At 42.8% G+C, this 25,056-nt stretch overlaps 1 protein-coding gene across 3 annotated transcripts in view; it reads left to right on the top strand.

Moving 5' to 3' along the window:
• The window catches only part of LOC139583682 (dihydropyrimidine dehydrogenase [NADP(+)]-like), a 201,471-nt gene that overhangs the window by 85,842 nt on the left and 90,573 nt on the right, over nt 1-25,056 (top strand). For all 3 annotated transcript variants that reach the window (XM_071415019.1, XM_071415018.1, XM_071415020.1), the window contains 2 exons: nt 3,140-3,324; nt 9,331-9,546. In XM_071415019.1, coding sequence (XP_071271120.1) covers nt 3,140-3,324; nt 9,331-9,546 — 401 coding nt within the window. The remainder of the gene's footprint in view (nt 1-3,139; nt 3,325-9,330; nt 9,547-25,056) is intronic.

Genomic DNA, 25,056 nt, shown 5'->3' with positions numbered 1-25,056 from the left:
GCAAATATAGCTAGCTGTTATAATGAGGGATATAGGTGTTGTATGAGCTCTAGCTACAGCAGTTATAGCAGGCTGTTATTATGAGGGATATCTGGTGTGGCCACCAACTTCATTTAAGTACTGCAGTGCATCTCCTCCTCATGGACTGCACCAGATTTGCCAGTTCTTACTGTGAGATGTTACCCCACTCTTCCACCAAGGCACCTGCAAGTTCCCTGACATTTCAGGGGGGAATGGCTTTTCGCTGGCCATGGCAGAACACTGACATTCCTGTCTTGAAGGAAATCGCGCACAGAACGAGAAGTATGGCTGGTGGCATTGTCATGCTAGAGGGTCATGTCAGGATGAGCCTGCAGGAAGGGTACCACATGAGGGAGGAGGGTGTCCTCCCTGTAACGCACAGCTTTGAGATTGCCTGCAATGACAACGAGCTCAGTCCGATGATGCTGTGACACACCGCCCCAGACCATGACGGACCCTCCACCTCTAAATCGATCCCACTCCAGAGTACAGGCGTCGGTGTAACGCTCATTCCTTCGACGATAAACATGAATCCGACCATCACCCCTGGTGAGACAAAACCGTGACTCGTCAGTGAAGAGCACTTTTTTCCAGTCCTGTCTCGTCCAGCGACGGTGGGTTTTTGCCCATAGGCGATGTTGTTGCCGGTGATGTCTGGTGAGGACCTGCCTTACAACAGGCCTACAAGCCCTCAGTCCAGCCTCTTTCAGCCTATTGCGGACAGTCTGAGCACTGATGGAGGGATTGTGCGTTCCTGGTGTAACTCGGGCAGTTGTTGTTGCCATCCTGTACCTGTCCCGCAGGTGTGATGTTCGGATGTACCGATCCTGTGCAGGTGTTGTTACACGTGGTCTGCCACTGCGAGGATAATCAGCTGTCCTTCCTGTCTCCCTGTAGCGCTGTCTTAGGCGTCTCACAGTACGGACATTGCAATTTATTGCCCCGGCCACATCTGCAGTCCTCATGCCTCCTTGCAGCATGCCTACAGCACGTTCACACAGATGAGCAGGGACCCTGGGCATCTTTCTTTTGGTGTTTTTTAGAGTCAGTAGAAAGGCCTCTTTAGTGTCCTAAGATTTCATAACCGGACCTTAATTGCCTACCGTCTGTAAGCTGTTAGTGTCTTAATGACTGTTCCACAGGTAGGTGCATGTTCATTAATTGTTTATGGTTCATTGAACAAACGTGGGAAACAGTGTTTACACCCTTTACAATAAAGATCTGTGAAGTTATTTGGATTTTTACGAATTATCTTTGAAAGACAAGGTCCTGAAAAGGGGCCAATTCTTTTTTTGCCGTGTTTGTGTTGTGTAGGTCTAGCTCTAGCTGTTATAGCATAGCAGGATGGCTCAGAATGGATGATTAAACATATGGATTATATGGAAATATATGGTAACACAACATTCCATATTAAATATTCTGCTGAATATACCAAAACACATTTTTGTACAGTATAATGAGGTATGTGTCTTCTTCTACTAAGTGAATGGACAAAAGCCCAGATTTTCTACTGCAATCATCTTGACACCATTTTGTTTCCCCAATTTCTTGTAAGTGAGTCTGTTCATCACTATGGCAGGACGATGCTGCTGTGTTTATCCCCCATCAGTGTGTATGATAACATTCACCGCATCATACATTGTCATGTGTGTGTAACACTGCAGCAAGACGGCCGTTACATGACAGCCGGTGTTCCGCTCTGAGGGGTTTGACACGGCAACTCTCTACACATTCTCTACTGTCCTCCCCTTATGGAGGAATTCAACTTCAATAGTATGGTTGCAATAAAAAATAGCAGGTTCTCTCTGTATTCTTATTTGTGTACTTTTCCTTGTATTTTGGGCGTCAAATGAAAACCTTTCCCCATTGAATAGACTGGGAAGGTGAAACTTTCCCCCCTCCCTCTAGTAATTCTAATCGAGTGTAATAAATCTTGTCCAACTCGCAGATCTGTATTTAAAAATGTCCCTGCTGATAGATGCAGGCCATCTTCCATGCTGAAAAGCATTTAGTCTGAAAGATGAATTGTATAGGTGAGGTAGAAGAAAATGAGCTTTTTTATAATGTAGATCAGTTTGACAGAGGATCTCTGGGCTAACATTCAGCTAACGGTGAATGAATGCCTCAGGAAATGTTACATTAACCTAGCTGAGAGTGAGGGAGAGACAGAGAGCGTGAATCCCCTGCTGTCATCGGTCTTGTCACACTTCATATTGCTCTCTGTATGGTTTGTAGTCCATCACGGTCGCTCACTCTCACTCCATTTTTTTAATCTCGTTCTCTTCCTCTCCGTTCTCTCTTTTCTCTCTCTCTTTCTCTCTCCTCTCTATCTCTATCACTTTCTGTCGTCTCTCTCTCTTTCTCTCTCCTCTCTATCTCTATCACTTTCTGTCGTCTCTCGCCTCTTTCTCTCACTTTCTCTCTCTGTCGTTCTCTCTTTCTTTCTTTCTCTCTTTCTATCTCTGTCACACAAACACACACACCCACTGGTGGAAAAAGTACCCAGTCGTCATACTTGAGTAAAAGTAAAGATCCCTTAATAGAAAATGACTCAAGTAAAAGTTGAATTGTCACCCAGTAAAATTCTACTTGAGTAAAAAATACTGAAAGTATTTGATTTTAAATATACTTAAGTATCAAAAGTAAATTAGACATATTCTTATATAGTGTCAAAAGTATAATTTCAAATTCCTTATATTAAGCAAACCAGATGCCACCATTCTTGTTTTTTAAATGTATGGATAGCCAGGGGCACACTCCAACACTCAGACATAATTAACAAACAAAGCATGTGTGCAATGAGTCCACCAGATCAGAGGCAATAGGTTTGACCAAGGACTTTCTCTTGACAAGTGCGTGAATTGGACCATTTTCCTGTCGTGTGACGCATTCAAAATGTAAGAGTACTTTTGGGTGTCAGGGAAAATGTATGGAGTAAAATGAATATTATTTTCTTTTGGAATGTAGTGAAGTGAAAGTAAAAGTTGTCAAAATTATAAATAGTGAAGTAAAGTACAGATACCCCCAAAAAATGACTTAAGTAGTACTTTAGAGTATTTGTACTTAAGTACTGCCCACACCATCACTAACTGTGGATCCTCTCTCCCCTCTCCTCCAGTGAAAGAGGCCATGGCTCCGGTGCTGTTGAACCGCTGGGGTCTCCCAGAGCTGGACCCAGAGAGCATGCAGAGCAGTGAGTCCTGGGTGTTTGCTGGGGGCGACGTGGCAGGACAGGCAAACACCACCGTGGAGTCAGTCAACGACGGCAAACAGGCATCCTGGCACATGCACAAGTACCTACAGGTGTGTCCCCAGCCCCAGGGCTGTGTTCTACACACACACATACAGAATGTCACAATGTTTTCAACATACACACACAAGGGTGGAGGAGAAAGAAATAGAAAAGGAAAGATGGAGGCTTTAGAGAAAGCTAACGTTTCACTAACGATCAACTAAACCCTCACTTTTTGAGAGTGACTATAAACATTTACACAGTATCAATGTTCAGTACTTCATCTTGCTAGACTTTCATTTGTTTCCTTTTCTTTTCCCCAATAACAGCATCCCCATGTGTAGATTCATGAATGAACCAAGGCAATTACATCACTTCTCAATTAGCAGAATATGTCAATATTGAAATAGTCCCAATACAATATTAGCTCTTTCCGTTGTGGATTAATTCATGTCTTCTGTGGGTTTGAAAAGGAAGTGGAAAGGAAGCCAAATGATACATCATCATCATTACTACATTCACCTCGAACACTCAGCATGTACACTCCGTACTGTACTGCACGCAGCACTTACTGTGGTGAACACTAAGTGAATGAGTCAAAGTGCAGTACAGATGGGTGTGTGGTGCACTAGTCTGTGTAAAGGCAGGATCAGAGAGGACTCTTTCCTGCTCCCGCATGTAATAACAGAGACAGCGGTTGATTCCCAGCCTCCAATTCTCCCAGCGTGCTGGCTTGTCTTCCTGAGGTGCCTGACCTCCTCTACATCCCTCCATCCTCCTCCCCATCCCTCCGTTTCCCCTCAGATTATACTGCAAAGTGCAGCGTTCGGCAGACCGGGGCTCGGTTCAGATGCAGGTTAATTGTAGTAATGTAGATGTGTTCAGTGCAAAGCATAGACAAGTGTTTATTTGCAGATTAAATGCCACTTGTAACCAGAAAGGAAGCAACAGTAGATTGCTTGGTTTTGTGCAGTAATCGACCAAGGAAGAGGAAATGAATTCAGGCAATTTGCTGGAAAGGGTCAGCAATTAATATCTGATCCATTCAGGGATCCCTTGAACTGTGTGTTCCACGTTCAGGATAATAGTGTGTTTTATATCAGAATGTGATATTACTGTGTCATAGGTCTCCCTTTCGATCAGTGCATTTAGGCTGTTTTCAGTGTATTTTTGCTATCATATCATGTGCATGGTTGAATTTAGACCTTATTTATGCAAGGAATTCTGGGAACTTAGTGCTGCATGGGACACCTGGGTGAGAGGTCCTCATACATATACTTATATGTATGAGGTCAAGGGTATATTCGTTCACCACCATATGAGAGAAACCAGTTTGAAAGTAGAAATGGGCTCGTCCCAAATAGCACTCTTCCCTATGTAGTGCAGTACTTTTAACCAGGGATTATATAGGGCAGGGCACTCCAACCCTGTTCCTGGAGAGCTACCCTTCTGTAGGTTTTCACTTCAACCCCAGTTGTAACTAACCTGATTCAGCTTATCAACCAGCTAATTATTAGAATCAGGTGCACTAGATTAGGGTTGGAGTGAAAACCTACAGGACGGTAGCTCTCCAGGTACAGGGTTGGAGAGCCCTGATATAGGGAATATGGTGCCATTTGGGATTCAGATAAGGAGACATGTTGTGGGGAAGACGACGATCCAGAACATGTCAACATCTTGACAGCTAAAGCTGTTGTTGGTTGGAACTCTGGAACCCCCCAGTATTTCTAATAATCACCATCTTTTGTATTTACATGTTCCCCGCTGCTGTTTTCCCCCGTGTTGCTTGGCGTGTGTTTGGCGTGTATTCCTCCACATGCCAAACCCCTCGAAGGGGAACACCGGCTGTCATGTAACAGCCGCCTTGCCGCAGCATGACACACACACACACACACAAATACATACATACACACACAGCGTGACACCTCCTCATTCATTATGCGGCGGTGACATCATTACAAAAGCAATCAGAGACTGTGATAAACGTTGGGCTAATTAGGAGGAGGAGAGGAAGACACTGCTGGATGGATGGATGACTGTTGTATGTTTGACTTTAGGGATGCATCCCAAATGGCACCCTATTCCCTATATAGTGCACTACTTTATAGGGTACCATTTGGGACATTGGGTGCCTAGGGAGGATGTGGAGGCTGCTGGGTATATGACTGCTGTATGTTGACTTTTGTCATAATACCAGTGGTTATTTTCGTTATCTCACAGCTCTGTCAAATCAAACTTTATTTGCCACATACGCCAAATACAACAAGTGTAGACTTTACCGTGAAATGCTTACTTACAAGCCCTTAACCAACAGTGCAGTTGAAGAAGAAGAAACTATTTACCAAGTAGGCTAAAATAAAAAGTCATAATAAAAAGTAACACAATAACAATAACGAGGCTATATACAGGGGGCACCGGTACCGAGTCAGTGTGCAGGGGTACAAGCTAGTTGAGGTAATCTGTACATGTAGGTGTGGGCGAAGTGACTATGCATAGGTAACAAACAAACAGCAAGTAGCAGCAGTGTACAAAGGGGGGGGGGGGGTCAATGTAAATTGTCCGGTGGCGATTTTTCTAAAATATTCAGCAGTCTAATGGCTTGGGAGTAGAAGCTATTGAGGAGCCTTTTGGTCCTAGACTTGGCGCTCCGTTACGGCTTGCCGTGCGGTAGCAGAGGAAAGGTGGAAATTATGGTGGAAAATAAGTATTTGGTCACCTACAAACAAGCAAGATTTCTGGCTCTCACAGACCTGTAACTTCTTATTTAAGAGGCTCCTCTGTCCTCCACTCGTTACCTGTATTAATGGCACCTGTTTGAACTTGTTATCAGTATAAAAGACACCTGTCCACAACCTCAAACAGTCACACTCCAAACTCCACTATGGCCAAGACCAAAGAGCTGTCAAAGGACACCAGAAACAAAATTGTAGACCTGCACCAGGCTGGGAAGACTGAATCTGCAATAGGTAAGCAGCTTGGTTTTAAGAAATCAACTGTGGGAGCAATTATTAGGAAATGGAAGACATACAAGACCACTGATAATCTCCCTCGATCTGGGGCTCCACGCAAGATCTCACCCCGTGGGGTCAAAATGATCACAAGAACGGTGAGCAAAAATCCCAGAACCACACGGGGGGACCTAGTGAATGACCTGCAGAGAGCTGGGACCAAAGTAACAAAGCCTACCATCAGTAACACACTACGCCGCCAGGGACTCAAATCTTGCCTTGCCAGACGTGTCCCCCTGCTTAAGCCAGCACATGTCCAGGCCCGTCTGAAGTTTGCTAGAGAGCATTTGGATGATCCAGAAGAAGATTGGGAGAATGTCATATGGTCAGATGAAACCAAAATATAACTTTTTGGTAAAAACTCAACTCGTCGTGTTTGAAGGACAAAGAATGCTGAGTTGCATCCAAAGAACACCATACCTACTGTGAAGCATGGGGGTGGAAACATCATGCTTTGGGGCTGTTTTTCTGCAAAGGGACCAGGACGACTGATCCGTGTAAAGGAAAGAATGAATGGGGCCATGTATCGTGAGATTTTGAGTGAAAACCTCCTTCCATCAGCAAGGGCATTGAAGATGAAACGTGGCTGGGTCTTTCAGCATGACAATGATCCCAAACACACCGCCCGGGCAACGAAGGAGTGGCTTCGTAAGAAGCATTTCAAGGTCCTGGAGTGGCCTAGCCAGTCTCCAGATCTCAACCCCATAGAACATCTTTGGAGGGAGTTGAAAGTCCGTGTTGCCCAGCAACAGCCCCAAAACATCACTGCGCTAGAGGAGATCTGCATGGAGGAATGGGCCAAAATACCAGCAACAGTGTGTGAAAACCTTGTGAAGACTTACAGAAAACGTTTGACCTCTGTCATTGCCAACAAAGGGTATATAACAAAGTATTGAGATAAACTTTTGTTATTGACCAAATACTTATTTTCCACCATAATTTGCTAATAAATTCATAAAAAATCTATTAATCGGTCGATTATAGGTCGGCGTGGCCGATAGGGACGGTTTCAAGTTTTCATAACAATCGGTCATTTGCATTTTTGAATGCCGATTACATTGCACTCCACGAGGAGACTGCTTTGCAGGCTGACCACCTGTTATGCGAGTGCAGCAAGGAGCCATGGTAAGGTGCTAGCTAGAATTAAACTTATCTTATAAAAAACAATCAATCTTAACATAATCAGAAGTTAACTACAGATGGTTGATGATATTACTAGTTTAACTAGCTTGTCCTGCATTGCAAATGATCAATGCGGTGCCTGTTAATTTATCATTGAATCACAGCCTGCTTCGCCAAACGGGTGGCGATTTAACAAGTGCATTCGCGAAAAAGCACTGGCGTTGCACCAATGTACCTAATCATAAACATCAATGCCTTTCTTAAAATCAATACACAAGTATATTTTTTTAAACCGGCATTTTTTGTTAAAATAAATTAATGTTAGCAGGCAATATTAACTAGGAAAATTGTGTCACTTCTCTTGCGTTCTGTGCAAGCAGCGTCAGGGTATATGCAGCAGTTTGGGCAGCCTGGCTCGTTGCGAACTGTGTGAAGACCATTTCTTCCTAACAAAGACCGTAATTAATTGTCCAGAATTTTACATAATTATGACATAACATTGAAGGTTGTGCAATATAACAGCAATATTTAGACTTATGGATGCCACCCGTTATAAGAACATCCAATAGTCAAAGGTATATGAAATACAAATGGTATAGAGAGAAATAGTCCTATAATTCCTATAATAACTACAACCTAAAACTTCTTAACTGGGAATATTGAAGGCTCATGTTAAAAGGAACCACCAGCTTTCACATGTTCTCATGTTCTGAGCAAGGAGCTTAAACGTTAGCTTTTTTACATGGCACATATTGCACTTTTACTTTCTTCTCCAACACTGTGTTTTTGCATTATTTAAACCAAATTAAACATGTTTCATTATTTATTTGAGACTAAATTGATTTTTATTTATGTATTATATTAAGTTAAAATAAAAGTGTTCATTCAGTATTGTTGTAATTGTCATTATTACAAATATATATATATATATATATATATATATATTAATCGGTATTGGCTTTTTTTGGGCCTCCAATAATCGGTATCGGCGTTCTAAAATCATAATCGGTCAACCTCTAGTTTGGACCATCATAGTTTGTTGGTGATGTGTACACAAAGGAGCTTGAAACTCTCGACCCGCTCCACTACAGCCCTGTCGATGTTAATGGCCTGTTCGGCCCGCCTTTTCCTGTAGTCCACGATCAGCTCCTTTGTCTTGCTCACATTGAGGGAGAGGTTGTTGTCCTGGCACCATACTGCCAGTTCTCTGACCTCCTCCCTATAGGCCGTCTCATTGTTGTTGGTGATCAGGCCTACCACTGTAGACACACACCCCCACCCCTTGTCTTACCAGAGGTAGCATCTCTGTTCTGCCGGTGCATGGAAAATCCCGCTAGCTCTATATTGTCTGTTTCTTCGTTCAGCCACGTCTCGGTGAAACATAAGATGTTACAGTTTTTAATGTCCCGTTGGTAGGATAATCTTAATAGTAGGTCATCGATTTTATTTTCTGACGATTGCACATCAGTAAAGAGAATGGAAGGCATTGGGAGTTTACTCGCTCGCCTCCGGCTTCTCAGAAGGATCCCCGATCTGCGTCCCCTTTTCCGGCGTCTTTTCTTCACGCAAAAGGCGTGGATTTGGGCCTGTTCCAGTGAAAGCAGGATATCCTTCTCATCGGACTCGTTAAAGGAAAACGTTTCTTCCAGTCCGCGGAGAGTAATCGCTGTTCTGATGTCCAGTAGTTATTTTCGGGCATAAGAGACGGTAGCAGCAACATTATGAACACAATAAGTTAAAAAGTAAGTTACAGAAAACGCCTCCCAAAAAAATAGCACAATTGGTTGGGAGAATGTAAAACGTCAGCCATGTTCTTCGGCGTCATCTTTACGATCTGTCGATCTGTTACTAGGATTGCAAAATGCTGTTAAATTCTGTTCCTGGAACTCTCAACCCTATTCCTGTCGTTATCTCATGGTAATGTAACTGGATGTTTTGTCCTTCCAGTCTCTCCACGGCCAGACGGTGTCCAGCGTCCCCCAGCTCCCTCTCTTCCACTGTGCCATCGACTCTGTGGACATCGGTGTGGAGATGTGTGGGATCAGGTTCCCCAACCCCTTTGGCCTGGCCTCTGCTCCCCCCACCACCAGCACAGCCATGATCCGCAGGGCCTTCGTGGAAGGATGGGGCTTTGCTCTCACCAAGACCTTCTCTCTGGACAAGGTACTCACGTCTACTCAGCTTTATATTAGTGTGTAGGTGTCTATTGGGCATTAACCAGGGATATGCTGCATCTTTGTTCTGTAGCTGGTACCATTTGATTACTGGAGCTATATATAGATATTAAATTCAAGTGAAGAAAAGAAAGTAGAAAAATAAAATGTAAAACAAATCACAAACTTCCCCAGATGATGCTTTCACTTGCCATTTATTTTCAATATAGCTGATTCATGTAATTTCACTGACATTCTGTATATCTTGCCCTACCGACGACATCAGCCACGCAGCTAATTTGTGACTGGAAGCCCACATTGCCTCGCTGAGTTTGTAAATGATACCTGATGTAGATAAAGCATGAGGCGAGCGTGGCTGTCCCTGTTTTGATGAAAACATATCACTGCCTCCATCACTTGTTTTATGGACTGTCTCTTTGTCCTTTTGAAAAGGTAAACTTTCTGTTTCTTTTAAGAGAGAGTAGAGAGAGAGAAAGATTTAGAGAGCAGAAAGTGAGAGAAGGAGAGAAGGAGCCTGGATATATGGGCTTGCTACTGTTGCTACTAGAATTTCACCTCTGCTGGCTTTTGAATAAGCTTAATGTACCATGCCTGGACTTACCAAGGGAGTTCAGAGAGAAATCATGGTCAACCTGGGTATAGGGTTGTTGTATTATACTCTTTTCCTAGGCGCTTTGCTCTCAGCTGAAGCATCAAGATTGACAGCTGCACATATGATAATGATTCAGCCTCAGAATATGTTTATGTAAACTCTGTTGGTTTTTTAAAAGAATTTTACACATATGTGTGACACCCCCCCACCCATCCCCTTCACCACATCCTCCCTCTTTCACATTCTCTTGACATTTGTAGATGCCAGATTGGGGTCTAATATACTGTTGCAGCTATTGGCTGTCAGTGTAGCGCCAAAATACCAGCTGATATCTCAGTAAACAGAAATCATATTATTCCTTATTGTGTGCTTTGCTGGTTTAAATTGTTCGGGGAGCTTTCTTTAGGGAGAGCGATAAAGAAGTTCTTAATGTCAATATGAATGAAACAGGCGGCTCTCCTTCAGTATCGTTTCAACTTAAACACAGATTACCTATTTTTTTAATATCCTGTTTCTTTGCTCGCTAGTGCTGTTCACTGCTGGCTGCTCCTATCATAACATTACAATGTGTTGCCATTGATAGTGCTTTGAGATGCACAGTGGATTGCTGGGTGAATATGAGGATCGTCGTCCTGGCTGTTTCTAGGGCTTGTGTAAAAAGGAAAAGAATGTGATGTGAATTAACCAGCTATTATAAGGCCCAGCATAAGGAAGAGAAGGGAGAGAATAGAACAAAGCTCTACCGTTAATCTGAATTCATTAACTGTGTTGCATATTAAAAAAAATGCCACGAGGCCAACATTTTGGCCTCCTCTTCCTCTCTGTGAACTGTGAGAGCGCTGTCTGAAACAGGGGGAGCACGGGGGCCAGTGGGCCACTGTCTCTGTCCCCCCAAGCCTCTGATCTATAGCCCCGTTTCCCTCCTCAGGAGTGACGAGTACATTTTTCCTTACGTTGTACCAATTACCCAGCTGTTAAATCCCTGTGAGTGATACATGGTGCTATGTTTCAGAGGCTAATTACCACATCTCTAGATGGATGTCAGTAATACACACACACACACACACACACACACACATTTACGTATATATGCGCGTGCATACACACACACATTGCCGAGGTCGTTACAGCAGGATAGTTTACCTGTAATAGCTAGGGACCATACTGTCTCAGTTAATCATTTGACTGTCTCAGGGTGGTAGAAATCACACCTGTAATTGGCTGAGCCCTGATGGGTACAGTTTCTGCCTGGCCCTAGAAGCTCCCGCATTCAAGTTTAACTGTTGTGCCAAAGTACAGAGTCACAGGTAAAGAAGATAGTGATGAAGTTGCAGGTTTTGTGTACTTAAAAATAACGTTTCATAGAACTTATCTAGTGCATCCAACAAACGTAAGCAACTTCCTCACAACTATGGAATAATGCTTTGCATTTACTTCAAAAGCAATTAAAGGGAGAGATAATAGCAGACCTCCCCACTCCACATTTACAACATTACACAAACGTGTCCTTGATGAGGTGGCGAACAGTAACTACATCTCCATGGTAACCCTAACATTGTTAACACACATGTTATGGCCCGACATTGACGCACGCAGGCACACACACACAGTTCCACAGGCCTCTGCTTCATGCACTCTGTGAATCTAACTCTACTTATTAACAACACAGTTTAATCAACTGCTCCAGCATCTTTATTAAGAGTAAGAGGTGAGGAGGTCATGTTCTGCCGATGCCACACAGATTCTCTGACGGTTTTAACCACTAGTAAATACCATGGAGCCGTGCGTGCGTCATGGTAATTAGCATGTTATTCATCCTGTAGGAACTGGACTGGCTTTTGACTCATATAATAAGCTTTACTGCACGATTCAGACTGTTTGAACCATCAGTTGTAGGAAAAGTGCATGATGCATTCTTTGAAGGCCAATAAAACTACAATAATTGATGTATGTTTTCTTGGAATATACTGTATATCAGGATTACTCTGGTTACTTAGAATCAAGAAGGTCCTTAAAGGCACCGTAACATGCTTTCATTTCAAAACCAGCTCTAGTTTTCTATATTTCATGCAAAGTCTCAGCTTAATCAAAACGTTTTTACCAAACAAACACTGAGAAAATACATTTCCCAGTTTTCCAATACAAACAAAATGATGTGCTGATGCAATGGTATCACACCAAGTAACACTCAGATAAACTCACAGCAAGATGTAGCTAGGCATCGGGAGGAAGGATGAGATTGATGAGATTAGGAGACGAGGCTGATCTCTGGCACATACACTACATGACCAATAGTATGTGGACACCTGGTCGTCAAATATCTCATTTCAAAATCATGGGCATTAATATGGAGTTGGTCCCCACTTTGCTGCTATAACAGCCTCCACTCTTCTGGGAAGGCTTTCCACTAGATATTGGAACATTGCTGCAGGGACTTGCTTCCGTTAAGCCATGAGCATTAATGAGGTCGGGCACTGATGTTGGGCGATTAGGCCTGGCTCACATTTGCCATTCCAATTCATCCCACAGGTGTTTGATGAGGTTGAGGTCAGAGCTCTGTGCAGGCCAGTCAAGATCCTCCACAAGGACCTCGACAAACCATTTCTGTATGGACCTCCCTTTGTGCAAGGGGGCATTGTCATGCTGAATCAGGAAAGGGCCTTTCCCAAACTGTTTCCACAAAATTGGAAGCACAGAATTATCTAGAATGTCTTTGTATGCTATTGCGTTAAGATTTCCCTTCACTGGAACTAAGGGGCCTAGCCATGAACCATTATTCCTCTTCCACCAACTTTACAGTTGGCACAGCATCAGGGCAGGTAGCGTTCTCCTGGTGTCCGCCAAACCCAGATTCGTCCGTCGGACTGCCAGTTGGTAAAGCGTGATTCATCACTCCAGAGAACGCATTTCCATTGCTCCAGAGTCCAACAGCGACTAGCTTTACACTCCAGCCAACACTTGACATTGCGCATGGTGCTCTTAGGCTTGTCTGCGGCTGCTCGGCCATGGAAACCCATTTCATGAAACTCCCAATGAACAGTTCTTGTGCTGATGTTTGGCAGTTTGGAGCTCGGTAGTGAGTGTTTCAAACAAGAACAGATGATTTTCACGCGCAATGTGCTCAGCACTTGGCGGTCCCATTCTGTGAGCTTGTGCCGAATCCACTAATTTTAAAGGGTGTCCACATACTTTTGTATATATAGTGTAGTTTCTCTGCCTTCTGAGCCATGCAAGAGGTAGTCACCACTCCTTTGATCTCCCAATTAAATTAGATATTATAACCGGTAAACATGTAACTAACTGTAGCTAATGAGGCTGTAGTCATCTGTATTTTCCTTTTCCTCTACACTCATACAGACACTATACAAACTCCACTTCCTCTCTAATTTGCTTGTTAAATGAATACAAACTGCTGGAGTGTGACTGCATAGTGCGTTCCGATGCCAGGTCTTTTTTTGCTGCTTTCTATTCCACATCATAGATTTTCAGATCGGTAGTAGAATAAACAGGGCCTGTCCTAAGGCAAACAAAGGATAATGGCGCTCCACTGCAGAGCGGGAGGGAGGTTGGGGAGGTAATGTCTCGGGCTCTTAATATTATTATTATTCACATTTAAGCTTCACAAGTGGTTCAGCTGTATGGTGTTGCATTGGCTACAGGCTGTGGCTGGTTAGATGGTTACTGTATATGTCTGGAGGAGTTCTTCATGAACTTCAACCCTTTGTCTCTCTCTCTCTCGCTCACTCTCTCTCGATCTCTCACTCTTTAGCAGTCTCACGATCTCTCTTTATCTCATTTGCTGACACACACGTGCACGCACACACACACACACATCTACACACAAATCCACACCTACACCTAACCAAAAAAGACTTGCAAGCTGCGCAAGCTTACCCTAATTAACCGTCGGCTTAATTAGACGATTCACTGTGTAATTATCAAGCAATTAGTCAACACCTCTCAGATCTCACGACTGCTTTGACAGCCATGTTTCTCTACCACCGATTCTTGTCAAAATCACCTACGTTTGATTTAACTTGTTTTCATTTTAATGTGAAACTACTTGTGCACTAGCATGAAGTAATCATTACTGATGAGGGAGGACACATGTTAGAAGATATAATGACACATCTAAGATAGCGGATTTGGTGTGTGTGGAGTTCGTCTTCCCTGGAACAACAGGAAAGTTGGAAGTCAGTGTGTAGCAGGTCTCTATCGGGTTAGAGAGAATGGGGGGATTTTCTGCTGAACAATACATGTGAAACTTTCTACGTAAGTCACTCCAATGTCAATGTCTGTGGCAAACGCAATGTACAGAGTTGCTTTTTGATTCGGACCTTGAAAGCTCATTACTACTGTGACTGCGTTATCATAGTTAATGGTTAGATAGATATTACCTATGGTTGTTATTAGTGTGAGATATGTAGCAGTAGCGATGTCTGTGTGTATTAGCCTTTGCGGGACTATAGGGGAGGAGGGAGATAGCAGAGAAGGAGTGAATGGTGAAAGAGACTAATGACCAAACTGACAGACAATATCCTTCTTCATTTATCACAGCCGACTAATATCCTTTGGCTTTGACATTCATTTATTTAGTCCCTGACAGGGCCATTCTGTCACCTACACAGTAGCATCAGTATGATGCTGCTAGCAGGTGTAAAAACTATGTGTCCAGTCCAGTTAAAGCACTAATATACATTTTGATACTTTAACAGGTTACAGAGTACGCTGACTCCCTGTACTGCTCTGTTATATTCTTATTTCTTCAGTTTGCACCGTCCTCACAAAGGGAAAGTCAAGGTCTTGCTGTATCTTGGAATGTGTTTTTGCCAATGCATCAGGGTCGTTGGAATGAAAGACTTACTGTAGCTGCTAGGGAGAGAATGATGATTGTGAGAGAGAGATTATACACTTTATCAAAGTTCCTAGGGTGTATATTTGTTAGCTAGATGTTGTAATGGATTCAAGGTTTCTGAGTTTTATAATTGACAGGTTACAGATAGGAGATAATTACTGCGGAGGAGGCTATCTCTGTCAGGAATCTGAACTGGCATCAACAAGGATAAATGTACGTACCGTGAATACACACACAGCACACACACTGAATGCTTTTCTACCAAGGCCCATCTCGTGTAGGAGAATAGTGTATGCCCACTTGCTGACAAGCCCCTTTCCCCCCACCTCCAGTTTGTGTGTGTGTTTGTGTGTGTGTTTGTGTGTGTGTTTGTGTGTGTGTGTGTGTGTGTTTGTGTGTGTGTTTGTGTGTGTTTGCTACCATGGCCCATCTCGTGTTGGAGAATAGCGTAGGCCCACTTGCTGACAAAGCCCTTTCCCCCACCTCCAGTGTGTGTGTGTGTGTGTGTGTGTGTGTGTGTGTGTGTGTGTGTGTGTGTGTGTGTGTGTGTGTGTGTGTGTGTGTGTGTGTGTGTGTGTGTGTGTGTGTGTGTGTGTGTGTGTGTGTGTGTGTGTGTGTGTGTGTGTGTGTGTGTGTGTCCGACACAGTAGGCACAGTAAACACCAGCAATAAATGATGGCTTAGCAAGTGTTCCATCTGCACTTGGGGGATGAAGATGAATGATGATCACAACTCCTCAGAACTGCTACATGGCCTTTTTTATTTCCCTCTCTTTCATTTTCTTTTTTTTCTCTCTCTCTCGTTCCCTTGTTTATGAAGTTTCCTGTTGATGGGTCAGTGGCTGGCTGCAGAGGGGGAGAAAGGAGAAGTGAGCGGGCAGCCCTTTGATTTTGCCTTCATGACTGTTCATAATGATTCATGTGTGGACTCCCAAATGGCACCCTATTTCTTATAGTGTACTACCACTGACCAGAGCCCTATTGGGCTAGGGTGTCATTTGGGATGCAGTTTTGGTAATAATGGAATCAAGAGGCTCTGGTTCTGCTACATAACATCATGCTAGCATAGCAATACACACAGTATACCCAAAGAGCCTCTATCCATATTATGCTTATAGATGTTTTATATCCAAAAAGACCAATGCCATGTTTACACTTTGACGAACTGAGAATTCTCAACTCCACAATATGTACATCACATCTTAATGGAGTTGAGTGGCGATGAGTTTTGGGAGAGTGTACATCTGACTACATCGAGTTGGTAGCAATCGATACTTGTGAAAATGTCCATTCTTTAATGCGTACCTTGAACCTATGTTTGTCCTGTGTAAAGATATTTTATTTCGGTGTTGAAATCTAGTTTTTTATAAAAACTTCATTCTATGTTACCTCTGTCAAATTGCGCCGCATAATGCACTGTTTTCCAATGGAGTATGACGTTTATGACAGCAAACATGCACTACCATTCGATACTTTTATAAATATCAATTGTTTAACACTTCCTGTGTAACTGTGCTCGTCCTTGATTCTTATTCTTATTTGCCAGTGGGAGTTGGAGTCCATTGTTTTGGAAAAGAAATTACATTCCAATCTGCCATGCATCGACGGGGCTGCTCCTCCGATAACAAACAACGATTTCCTTGGCGCAGGTCGCGTAAAATGCTATTATATTAAAAACGACAGATTGCAGCAACCAAGGAAAAGAAAGCCTTTACACAGGACATACATGGGTGCGCATTTAGGAATGGACTGATACCGACTCGATGTAGTTGTAAGTAAACTCATCGCCACTCAATTCAACCGCTTGCTAAGGTTACAGTTAGGGTTAGGTTCAGAATAACACTGGAATGTCTGAGAATGGCGCTGGAATATATAGCGACCGTTTTACGGGCTCCTGACCAATTTTGCAATTTATTAGCTGATCTTAACTACATAATGTTTCCGCCATCAATTCCTATGACTGAAAAGAGCTCCTGGACATCAGAAAAGCGATCACTAACCTCAATTTGGATGAAGATTTATACTTCAATCAGTTGGCGGCGCAGGACATACTACTCACCCCGGACAAGGCCCTAATCCCAGTCACTCGGAAGAGAAAGAGACGACGTTACAGAGGCTGACGTGCAGGCACCATGATGAAACTACAGTACAGCGGCAAGTAAATAAACCACCTCTACCCTCTGCTCTATTGGCAAATGTAGAATCACTGGAGAACAAACTGGACGAGCTCCTTTCGAGACTATCCTATCAATGGGACCTGAAGAACTGTAATCCTATGTTTCTCAGATACTTGGCCATGTAGGACATAGCTGGTTTTGCTAATCTTCGTCAGGAGAGAACGGCAGTGTCGGGTAAGCTTTAAGTGGTGGTCTGTGTCACTTTGTTAACAACAGCTGGTGCACAATCTTTAATATTAAGGAAGTCTGGAGGTTCTGCTCACCTGAGTTAGAATACCTTATGATAACTTTAGACCATACCATTTACCAAGAGTGCTTTAATCCATTTTCATAGCTGTCTATTTACCACATATCATCGAGCTGTATAGGGCCATAAGCAAAAAGAAAATGCTCATCCGGAGGTGGCGCTACTAGTGGCCTGTGATTTTAATGCAGGAAAACTGTAAAACGTTTTACCTAATTTCTACCAGCATGTCACCTGTGCAACTAGAGGCGAAAACAATTTAGATCACCTTTTCTCCACACACAGAGACTCATACAAAACTCTCCCTCGCCCTCCATTTGGCAAATCCTCCTGATTCCGGCTTACTAGCAAAAACTCAAAAAGGAAGTGCCAGTGACACGCTCAATATGGAAGTGGTCTGATGATGCGGATGCTAAGCTACATGACTGTTATGCTAGCACAGACTGGAATATGTTCCAGGACTCATCCAATGGCATTAAGGAGTTTACCATATCAGTCATTGGGTTCATTACTAAGTGCATCGACGATGTCGGCCCCACAGTGACCGTACGTACATATCCCAACCAGAAGCTATGGATTTACAGACAACATCCGCACTGAGCTACGCCCTCTGACAAACCATCAAACAGGCAAAGTATCAATACAGGACTAAGATTGAATCATACTACATTGGCTCTGACGCTCGTCGGACGTAGCAGGGCTTGCAAGCTAATTCGGATTACAAAGGGCAATCCATCTGCGTGCTCCCAGTGACGCGAGCCTACCAAGCGAGCTAAATATCTTCTATGCTCACTTTGATGCAAGCAACACTGAACCATGCGTGAATGCACCAGCTGTTCAAGACGACTGTGGGATCACACTCTCTGTAGCCGATGTAAGACCTTTAAACAGGTTAATATTCATAAGGCCGCAGGGCCAGACAGATTACTCAGAGCATGCGCTGACCAGCTGGCAAGTGTCTTCACTGACATTTTCAAACTCTCCCTGACGCAGTATACAGCTCAGTGTTCAACGCCATAGTGCCATCCAAGCGTATCACTAAGCTAAGGATCCTGGGACTGAACACCTCCCTCTGTAACTGGAGCTGATCGTGGACTACAGGAAACGGAGGGCCGAGTACGCTCCTAGTCATATTGACAGGGCTGTAGTGGATCGGGTCGAGAGCTTCATGTTCCTCGGTGTCCACATCACTAAGGATGTGCAAAAAAAATGTTTCTGATATTCTGTAGAGCATCTACAGATGGACTATCCAAATAAAGTGTTACCTAGTTTTTTCTTTCCAATAGCAATGACATAATTTAACGTCTGCATGTTATTTTTAGCACAGAGAGGTTTTACTTAAAATTCCAACATCAAATACTTACAGTACCAGTCAAAAGTTTGGACACACCTACTCATTCCAGGGTTTTTCTTTATTTTCACCATTTTCTACATTGTAGAAACATTGTGAAGACATCAAAACTATGAAATAACACATGGAATTATGTAGTAACAAAAAAAGTGTTAAACAAATTAAAATATACAGTGGGGAGAACAAGTATTTGATACACTGCCGATTTTGCAGGTTTTCCTACTTACAAAGCATGTAGAGGTCTGTAATTTTTATCATAGGTACACTTCAACTGTGAGAGACGGAATCTAAAACAAAAATCCAGAAAATCACATTGTATGATTTTTAAGTAATTAATTTGCATTTTATTGAAAAGCAGAACTTAATATTTGGTACAGAAACCTTTGTTTGCAATTACAGAGATCATACGTTTCCTGTAGTTCTTGACCAGGTTTGCACACACTGCAGCAGGGATTTTGGCCCACTCCTCCATACAGACCTTCTCCAGATCCTTCAGGTTTCGGGGCTGTCGCTGGGCAATACGGACTTTCAGCTCCCTCCAAAGATTTTCTATTGGGTTCAGGTCTGGAGACTGGCTAGGCCACTCCAGGACCTTGAGATGCTTCTTATGGAGCCACTCCTTAGTTGGCCTGGCTGTGTGTTTCGGGTCGTTGTCATGCTGGAAGACCCAGCCACGACCCATCTTCAATGCTCTTACTGAGGGAAGGAGGTTGTTGGCCAAGATCTCGCGATACATGGCCCCATCCATCCTCCCCTCAATACGGTGCAGTCGTCCTGTCCCCTTTACAGAAAAGCATCCCCAAAGAATTATGTTTCCACCTCCATGCTTCACGGTTGGGATGGTGATCTTGGGGTTGTACTCATCCTTCTTCTTCCTCCAAACACGGCGAGTGGAGTTTAGACCAAAAAGCTCTATTTTTGTCTCAACAGACCACATGACCTTCTCCCATTCCTCCTCTGGATCATCCAGATGGTCATTGGCAAACTTCAGACGGGCCTGGACATGCGCTGGCTTGAGCAGGGGGACCTTGCGTGCGCTGCAGGATTTTAATCCATGACGGCGTAGTGTGTTACTAATGGTTTTCTTTGAGACTGTGGTCCCAGCTCTCTTCAGGTCATTGACCAGGTCCTGCCGTGTAGTTCTGGCTGATCCCTCACCTTCCTCATGATCATTGATGCCCCACGAGGTGAGATCTTGCATGGAGCCCCAGACCGAGGGTGATTGACCATCATCTTGAACTTCTTCCATTTTCTAATAATTGCGCCAACAGTTGTTGCCTTCTCACCAAGCTGCTTGCCTATTGTCCTGTAGCCCATCCCAGCCTTGTGCAGGTCTACAATTTAACCCTGATATCCTTACACAGCTCTCTGGTCTTGGCCATTGTGGAGAGGTTGGAGTCTGTTTGATTGAGGTTGTGGACAGGTGTCTTTTATACAGGTAACGAGTTCAAACAGGTGCAGTTAATACAGGTAATGAGTGGAGAACAGGAGGGCTTCTTAAAGAAAAACTAACAGGTCTGTGAGAGCCGGAATTCTTACTGGTTGGTAGGTGATCAAATACTTATGTCATGCAATAAAATGCAAATTAATTACTTAAAAATCATACAATGTGATTTTCTGGATTTTTGTTTTAGATTCCGTCTCTCACAGTTGAAGTGTACCTATGATAAAAATTACAGACCTCTACATGCTTTGTAAGTAGGAAAACCTGCAATATCGGCAGTGTATCAAATACTTGTTCTCCCCACTGTATATTATATTTGAGATTCTTCAAAGTAGCCACCCTTTGCCTTGATGACAGTTTTGCTTCTTCTAGTGTAGTCGCAAAAACCATCAAGTGTTATGAGTTACCAGCCTCATTAGAGTTACCAGCCTCAGAAATTGCAGCCCAAATAAATGCTTCACAGAGTTCAAGTAATAAACACATCTCAACATCAACTGTTCAGAGGAGACTGCATGAATCAGGCATTCATGGTCGAATTGCTGCAAAAAAAACACTACTAAAACGACACCAAAATGATGAAGAGACTTGCTTGGGCCAAGAAAAACGAGCAAATGACATTTGACCGGTGGAAACATGTCCTTTGGTCTGATATGTCCAAATTTGAGATTATTGGTCCAACCACTGTGTGTTTGTGAGATGCAGAGTAGGTGAACGGGTAGTCTCCATATGTGTGGTTCCCACCTTGAAGCATGGAGGAGGAGGTTTGATGGTGTGGGGGTGCTCTGCTGATGACACTGCCTGTGATTTATTTAGAATTCAAGGCACACTTAACCAGCATAGTTACCACAGCATTCTGCAGTGATACGCCATCCGATCTGGTTTGCCCTTAGTGGGACCATCATTTGTTTTTCAACAGGACAATGACCCAACACACCTCCAGGCTGTTTAAGGGCTCTTTGACCAAGGAGGAGAGTGATGGAGTGCTGCATCAGATGACCTGGCCTCCACAATCAACCGACCTCAACCCAATTGAGATGGTTTGGGATGAGTTGGACCGCAGAGTGAAGGAAAAGCAGCCAACAAGTGCATTATGTGGGAACTCCTGTTGGAAAAGCATTCCAGGTGAAGCTGGTTGAGAGAATGCCAAGCGTGTTCAAAGCTGTCATCAAGGCAAAGGGTAGCTGCTTTGAAGATTCTCAAATATAACATATATTTTGATTTGTGTAACAATTTTTTGGTTACTGCATGATTCCGTATGTGTTATTTAATAGTTTTGATGTCTTCACTATTATTCTACAATGTAGAATATACAAATAATGAAAAACCCTTGAATGAGTAGGTGTGTCCAAACTTTTGACTGGTACTGTAAATACTAGCTGTTCTTTTTGAGTACATTGTATTAGTTCTTGCTGTTCTATATCACTCTTAAGAAGTTCCCATGCATTTGACGATCTGACGATCTTTACTGGCAGACATGCCACTCTGCCTCTGAATGGTAAAATATTTGACTTGGTATTAGCTCTAGTCTGTGGTCTAATGTGGAGGATTATCTCCTTTAAGTCTGTATGTACTGCTCTTGACCTCTCCTGTCGAGAGAGAGAGAGTGTGTTTCTTCCCCAGGGCATCAAAACATATGTTGTAAAATAGACAATCATTTAATATCACAGGAAAAAAGAAAGAGGACATTAAGAAAAAGAAGAACAAAACCTAAAAGAGAATATATTCACTTAACAATTATGTCCATTACCCCCAACCTCTCTTAGCAGTAATGACACTCCCCATCACCACGATAAATGTGGTTAAAATTATTTATCTCTCTCTCAAATATTCAACACATACAAATACACGGCAAAAAATGTAATATGATACAATAAAAAACTGTAAATGTGTCGTGATGCAGGTGTTTAGATGTTGTACACATTAAATGTTGTCTCTCTCTCGTTCTTTCTCTTCTCTCGTTCTTTCTCTCTCTCTTTTTCTCTGTCTCTCTCTCTCTCGAATTCCAACTGTGGAAAGGATTTACCATGATAAGGCCATTGAAGCAATGACCGTATAGCTGCTTGTGTTAATAATCACAGAATATAGCTCAAAATCACAAGAGGGGCTTTGTTGGTGTGTATGTGTGTGTCTGTATGTATGTCTCTGTGTGCGTGCGTGCATCTGTGTGCGTGTGTGTGTGTGTGTGTGTCACAGACGGTGCAGTCCACTGCATTTGATTAGTATTTCTCGCATGTGTTCCTTTCTCAAAAGGCTGCTTGCTGTACTGGGGGGATTAGAGACCTGTGTAGACGTGATAAAGCCAAGTCGGCCCCTAAACATAAACAGACCTGTTAACCAATCACATGAGAGAAAGGGAAGTCAGCTCGCCTCGCTACCATTGTCCATTTCGACACGATCCTTCTTGTCAGGGGACAGCAGGGTAGCCCTGTTTCCCAACCAGGCAAGGAGTCCTTGAAATTAAAGAAGTAGTCAGACTGCTCAGCAGACATTTTAATCCATGCACTCAATAACAAGTAAAGGCCTTCCGGTCACACCTGGACCGGACTTACTATTTTCTACATGGTCTAGCTAGCTGGACAATTCTGTTGAAATGAAATGTATTTTGTTATGTAACACGGAGAGAGATGGGAAAAGAGAGTGTGTGTGTGAGAGAGAAAGGTGGAAGAGGAGAGAGAGAGAAAGAAAGGTGGAGGAGGAGGAGGGAGGAGAAGTAGGGGACTAGCCTTATCTCTTGCCACTGTATGTGGCACCTGTGTCTCGGTGGCATGCTGTTGCTCTCCCTTTGGGCAATTTTCATGGTTTCCAGTAGTTTAATATTAAAACTCATGTTCCGCCCTGTCTTGATAATAAATAAGCCCAGCAGCGTAATGTTCCCTGGTCACAGTCTTCATTAAATAGCAACTTGTAGATCCGCCCCAAGCCCTGGGGATGGCTGCCTCAATTCTCCACACTCGTCCGCCCCCCCCCCCTCCCCCTTTTCTTATTTCTTTGTCACCTGAGGGTACCACCACACTTCTATGATAAAATGGGGAGAGGAAAAACACTATTTTCAATGTTTCTGTACAAATTAGGAACAACTTCTTCAAGCTTCTATAAGACAAATATTATATTAATCCTGGATAGACATAGACAAACCTGTGATTACCTATATCCCTAAGTAGGTTTGACTCTACAAACAACTGTCCGAGCTAACGCTTGAGGGGAATGTAGAATCTGTGAAATCCTAAAGAACCGGCTGTAGTGTGATTCGTTATAGTGTGGAACACTTGAACCGACAGCACCGTTTGGCAGATAAAGGGTTAAAAAGGGAACTCAGCTTGTGGCCATGCTGCGTCTTATTCAGACATGCAAATTAGTACTAATTACAGCTAATTAATGTTTTTTTGTCTATGTAGTTCGAAAAATGTCCAAATGTTATGAAATTTAGTTACCATGCTATTATCTTAATTGTTTGCATTAAGGTTGTTCCCTAAATATATATGTAAATTAATTCAGCTTCGTTAATGGTTACTTTCTAATAGGCATTAGTTAATTAGGAAAATAATATGTGTAATATTAATTATAATGTAAATTCAACTTTAGATATGGTTAAAAAAAAATGGAATCATCTCTATTTAGATTTAGTCAAGCTATTAATTACAATTTTACCCAGTTTATTCTGCACAGTAATAAACATAAGTTATGTCCTCAAAAGGCCAAATATGAGCTCAATATACAGTGCAAGTTGCAACACAATGCAAACCAAACAAGCTAGCTACTGTACAGGATCTGCAGTGTACCTTTTCCCCTAATACTGTACACTGAAGGCCAATTGTTTGTTGTTCTACACATAGTGACCTTCTATTTGTAGTACTTGTATGTGTTTTGAGATGTGCCAAAGCCATCAGCAGGTTGGTCAACGCATTAGCTTGGTTGTAAGCTGCCAGCTGCCTCCCCTGGCCTGGACTGGCCCAGGCTTGGATGTGATGTGTACTGCACTCTGATTACACTTCCAGGGGACGACTTCACAAAAATGCTGTTCCTTTTCTCTTCCTCTGTTCCCCTTCACAGGAATGTAATTACTGCTGGACATTATGGCCGTTTGGCAGATTTTTTGTCCATGAACCATTGCCAGGTTTGATGTATGTTACTGTCGCGTGGAGGGTAAATCTATCAGAGAGAGAGAGAGAGAGAGAGACTTCTGAAGGGGTGAGGGGATCTCAAAGTGCTCATTCAGCAAAAAAAGACAACCTTATGCTACATAAAACACAGAGAGAGAGAGAGAGAGAGACAGAACAAGACAGAGAGACAGAGCTGCCTACTGAGATATATTATTAAATCATTTCAAGCTGATGAATTAATTCCTTTATTTTGTAATGTAAACGCTTTTCTTTCAGTGTTGACTGCACTTTATCATCTGGGCTGTATTTCTAAAGAGTTGCTCCGGTCAGTATCTGATTAAATATGAAGTTAGTTCAGACTACAAAGCCCCCTGGGATGAAGAAGAAAAAAAAACCATTGAGTTTGTGTCATGTATTTTTATAAAATATTACTGTAATTGTCTTTTTCTATGGTGTTTTACAGGGGAAAAAAATAATTTAGAACATATGACTGGTTACAGGACTTCCAACACCTTGGAAGAGATCCATTGAACAATTGAAGTAAAAGCTAGGACTGCTCGGATATTTACTCCTACCGCTGTAGATTTATGAAGACTAGTAGGTAATGACATATATGAAATGGCCTGCAGAAATAGAAAAGGTCTCATCTGAGGAGTACACGTGTACGTGTGCTACTGAATAAAATGAGTTTAGTATAACATTACAACCACTTTAACATCATTGTCTTGCTTTCTTGT

The sequence above is a fragment of the Salvelinus alpinus genome, chromosome 8 (genome assembly GCF_045679555.1).
Source record: "Salvelinus alpinus chromosome 8, SLU_Salpinus.1, whole genome shotgun sequence".
Classification (NCBI taxonomy): Eukaryota; Metazoa; Chordata; class Actinopteri; order Salmoniformes; family Salmonidae; genus Salvelinus; species Salvelinus alpinus.
This window is presented reverse-complemented; position numbering and strand designations above follow the sequence as displayed.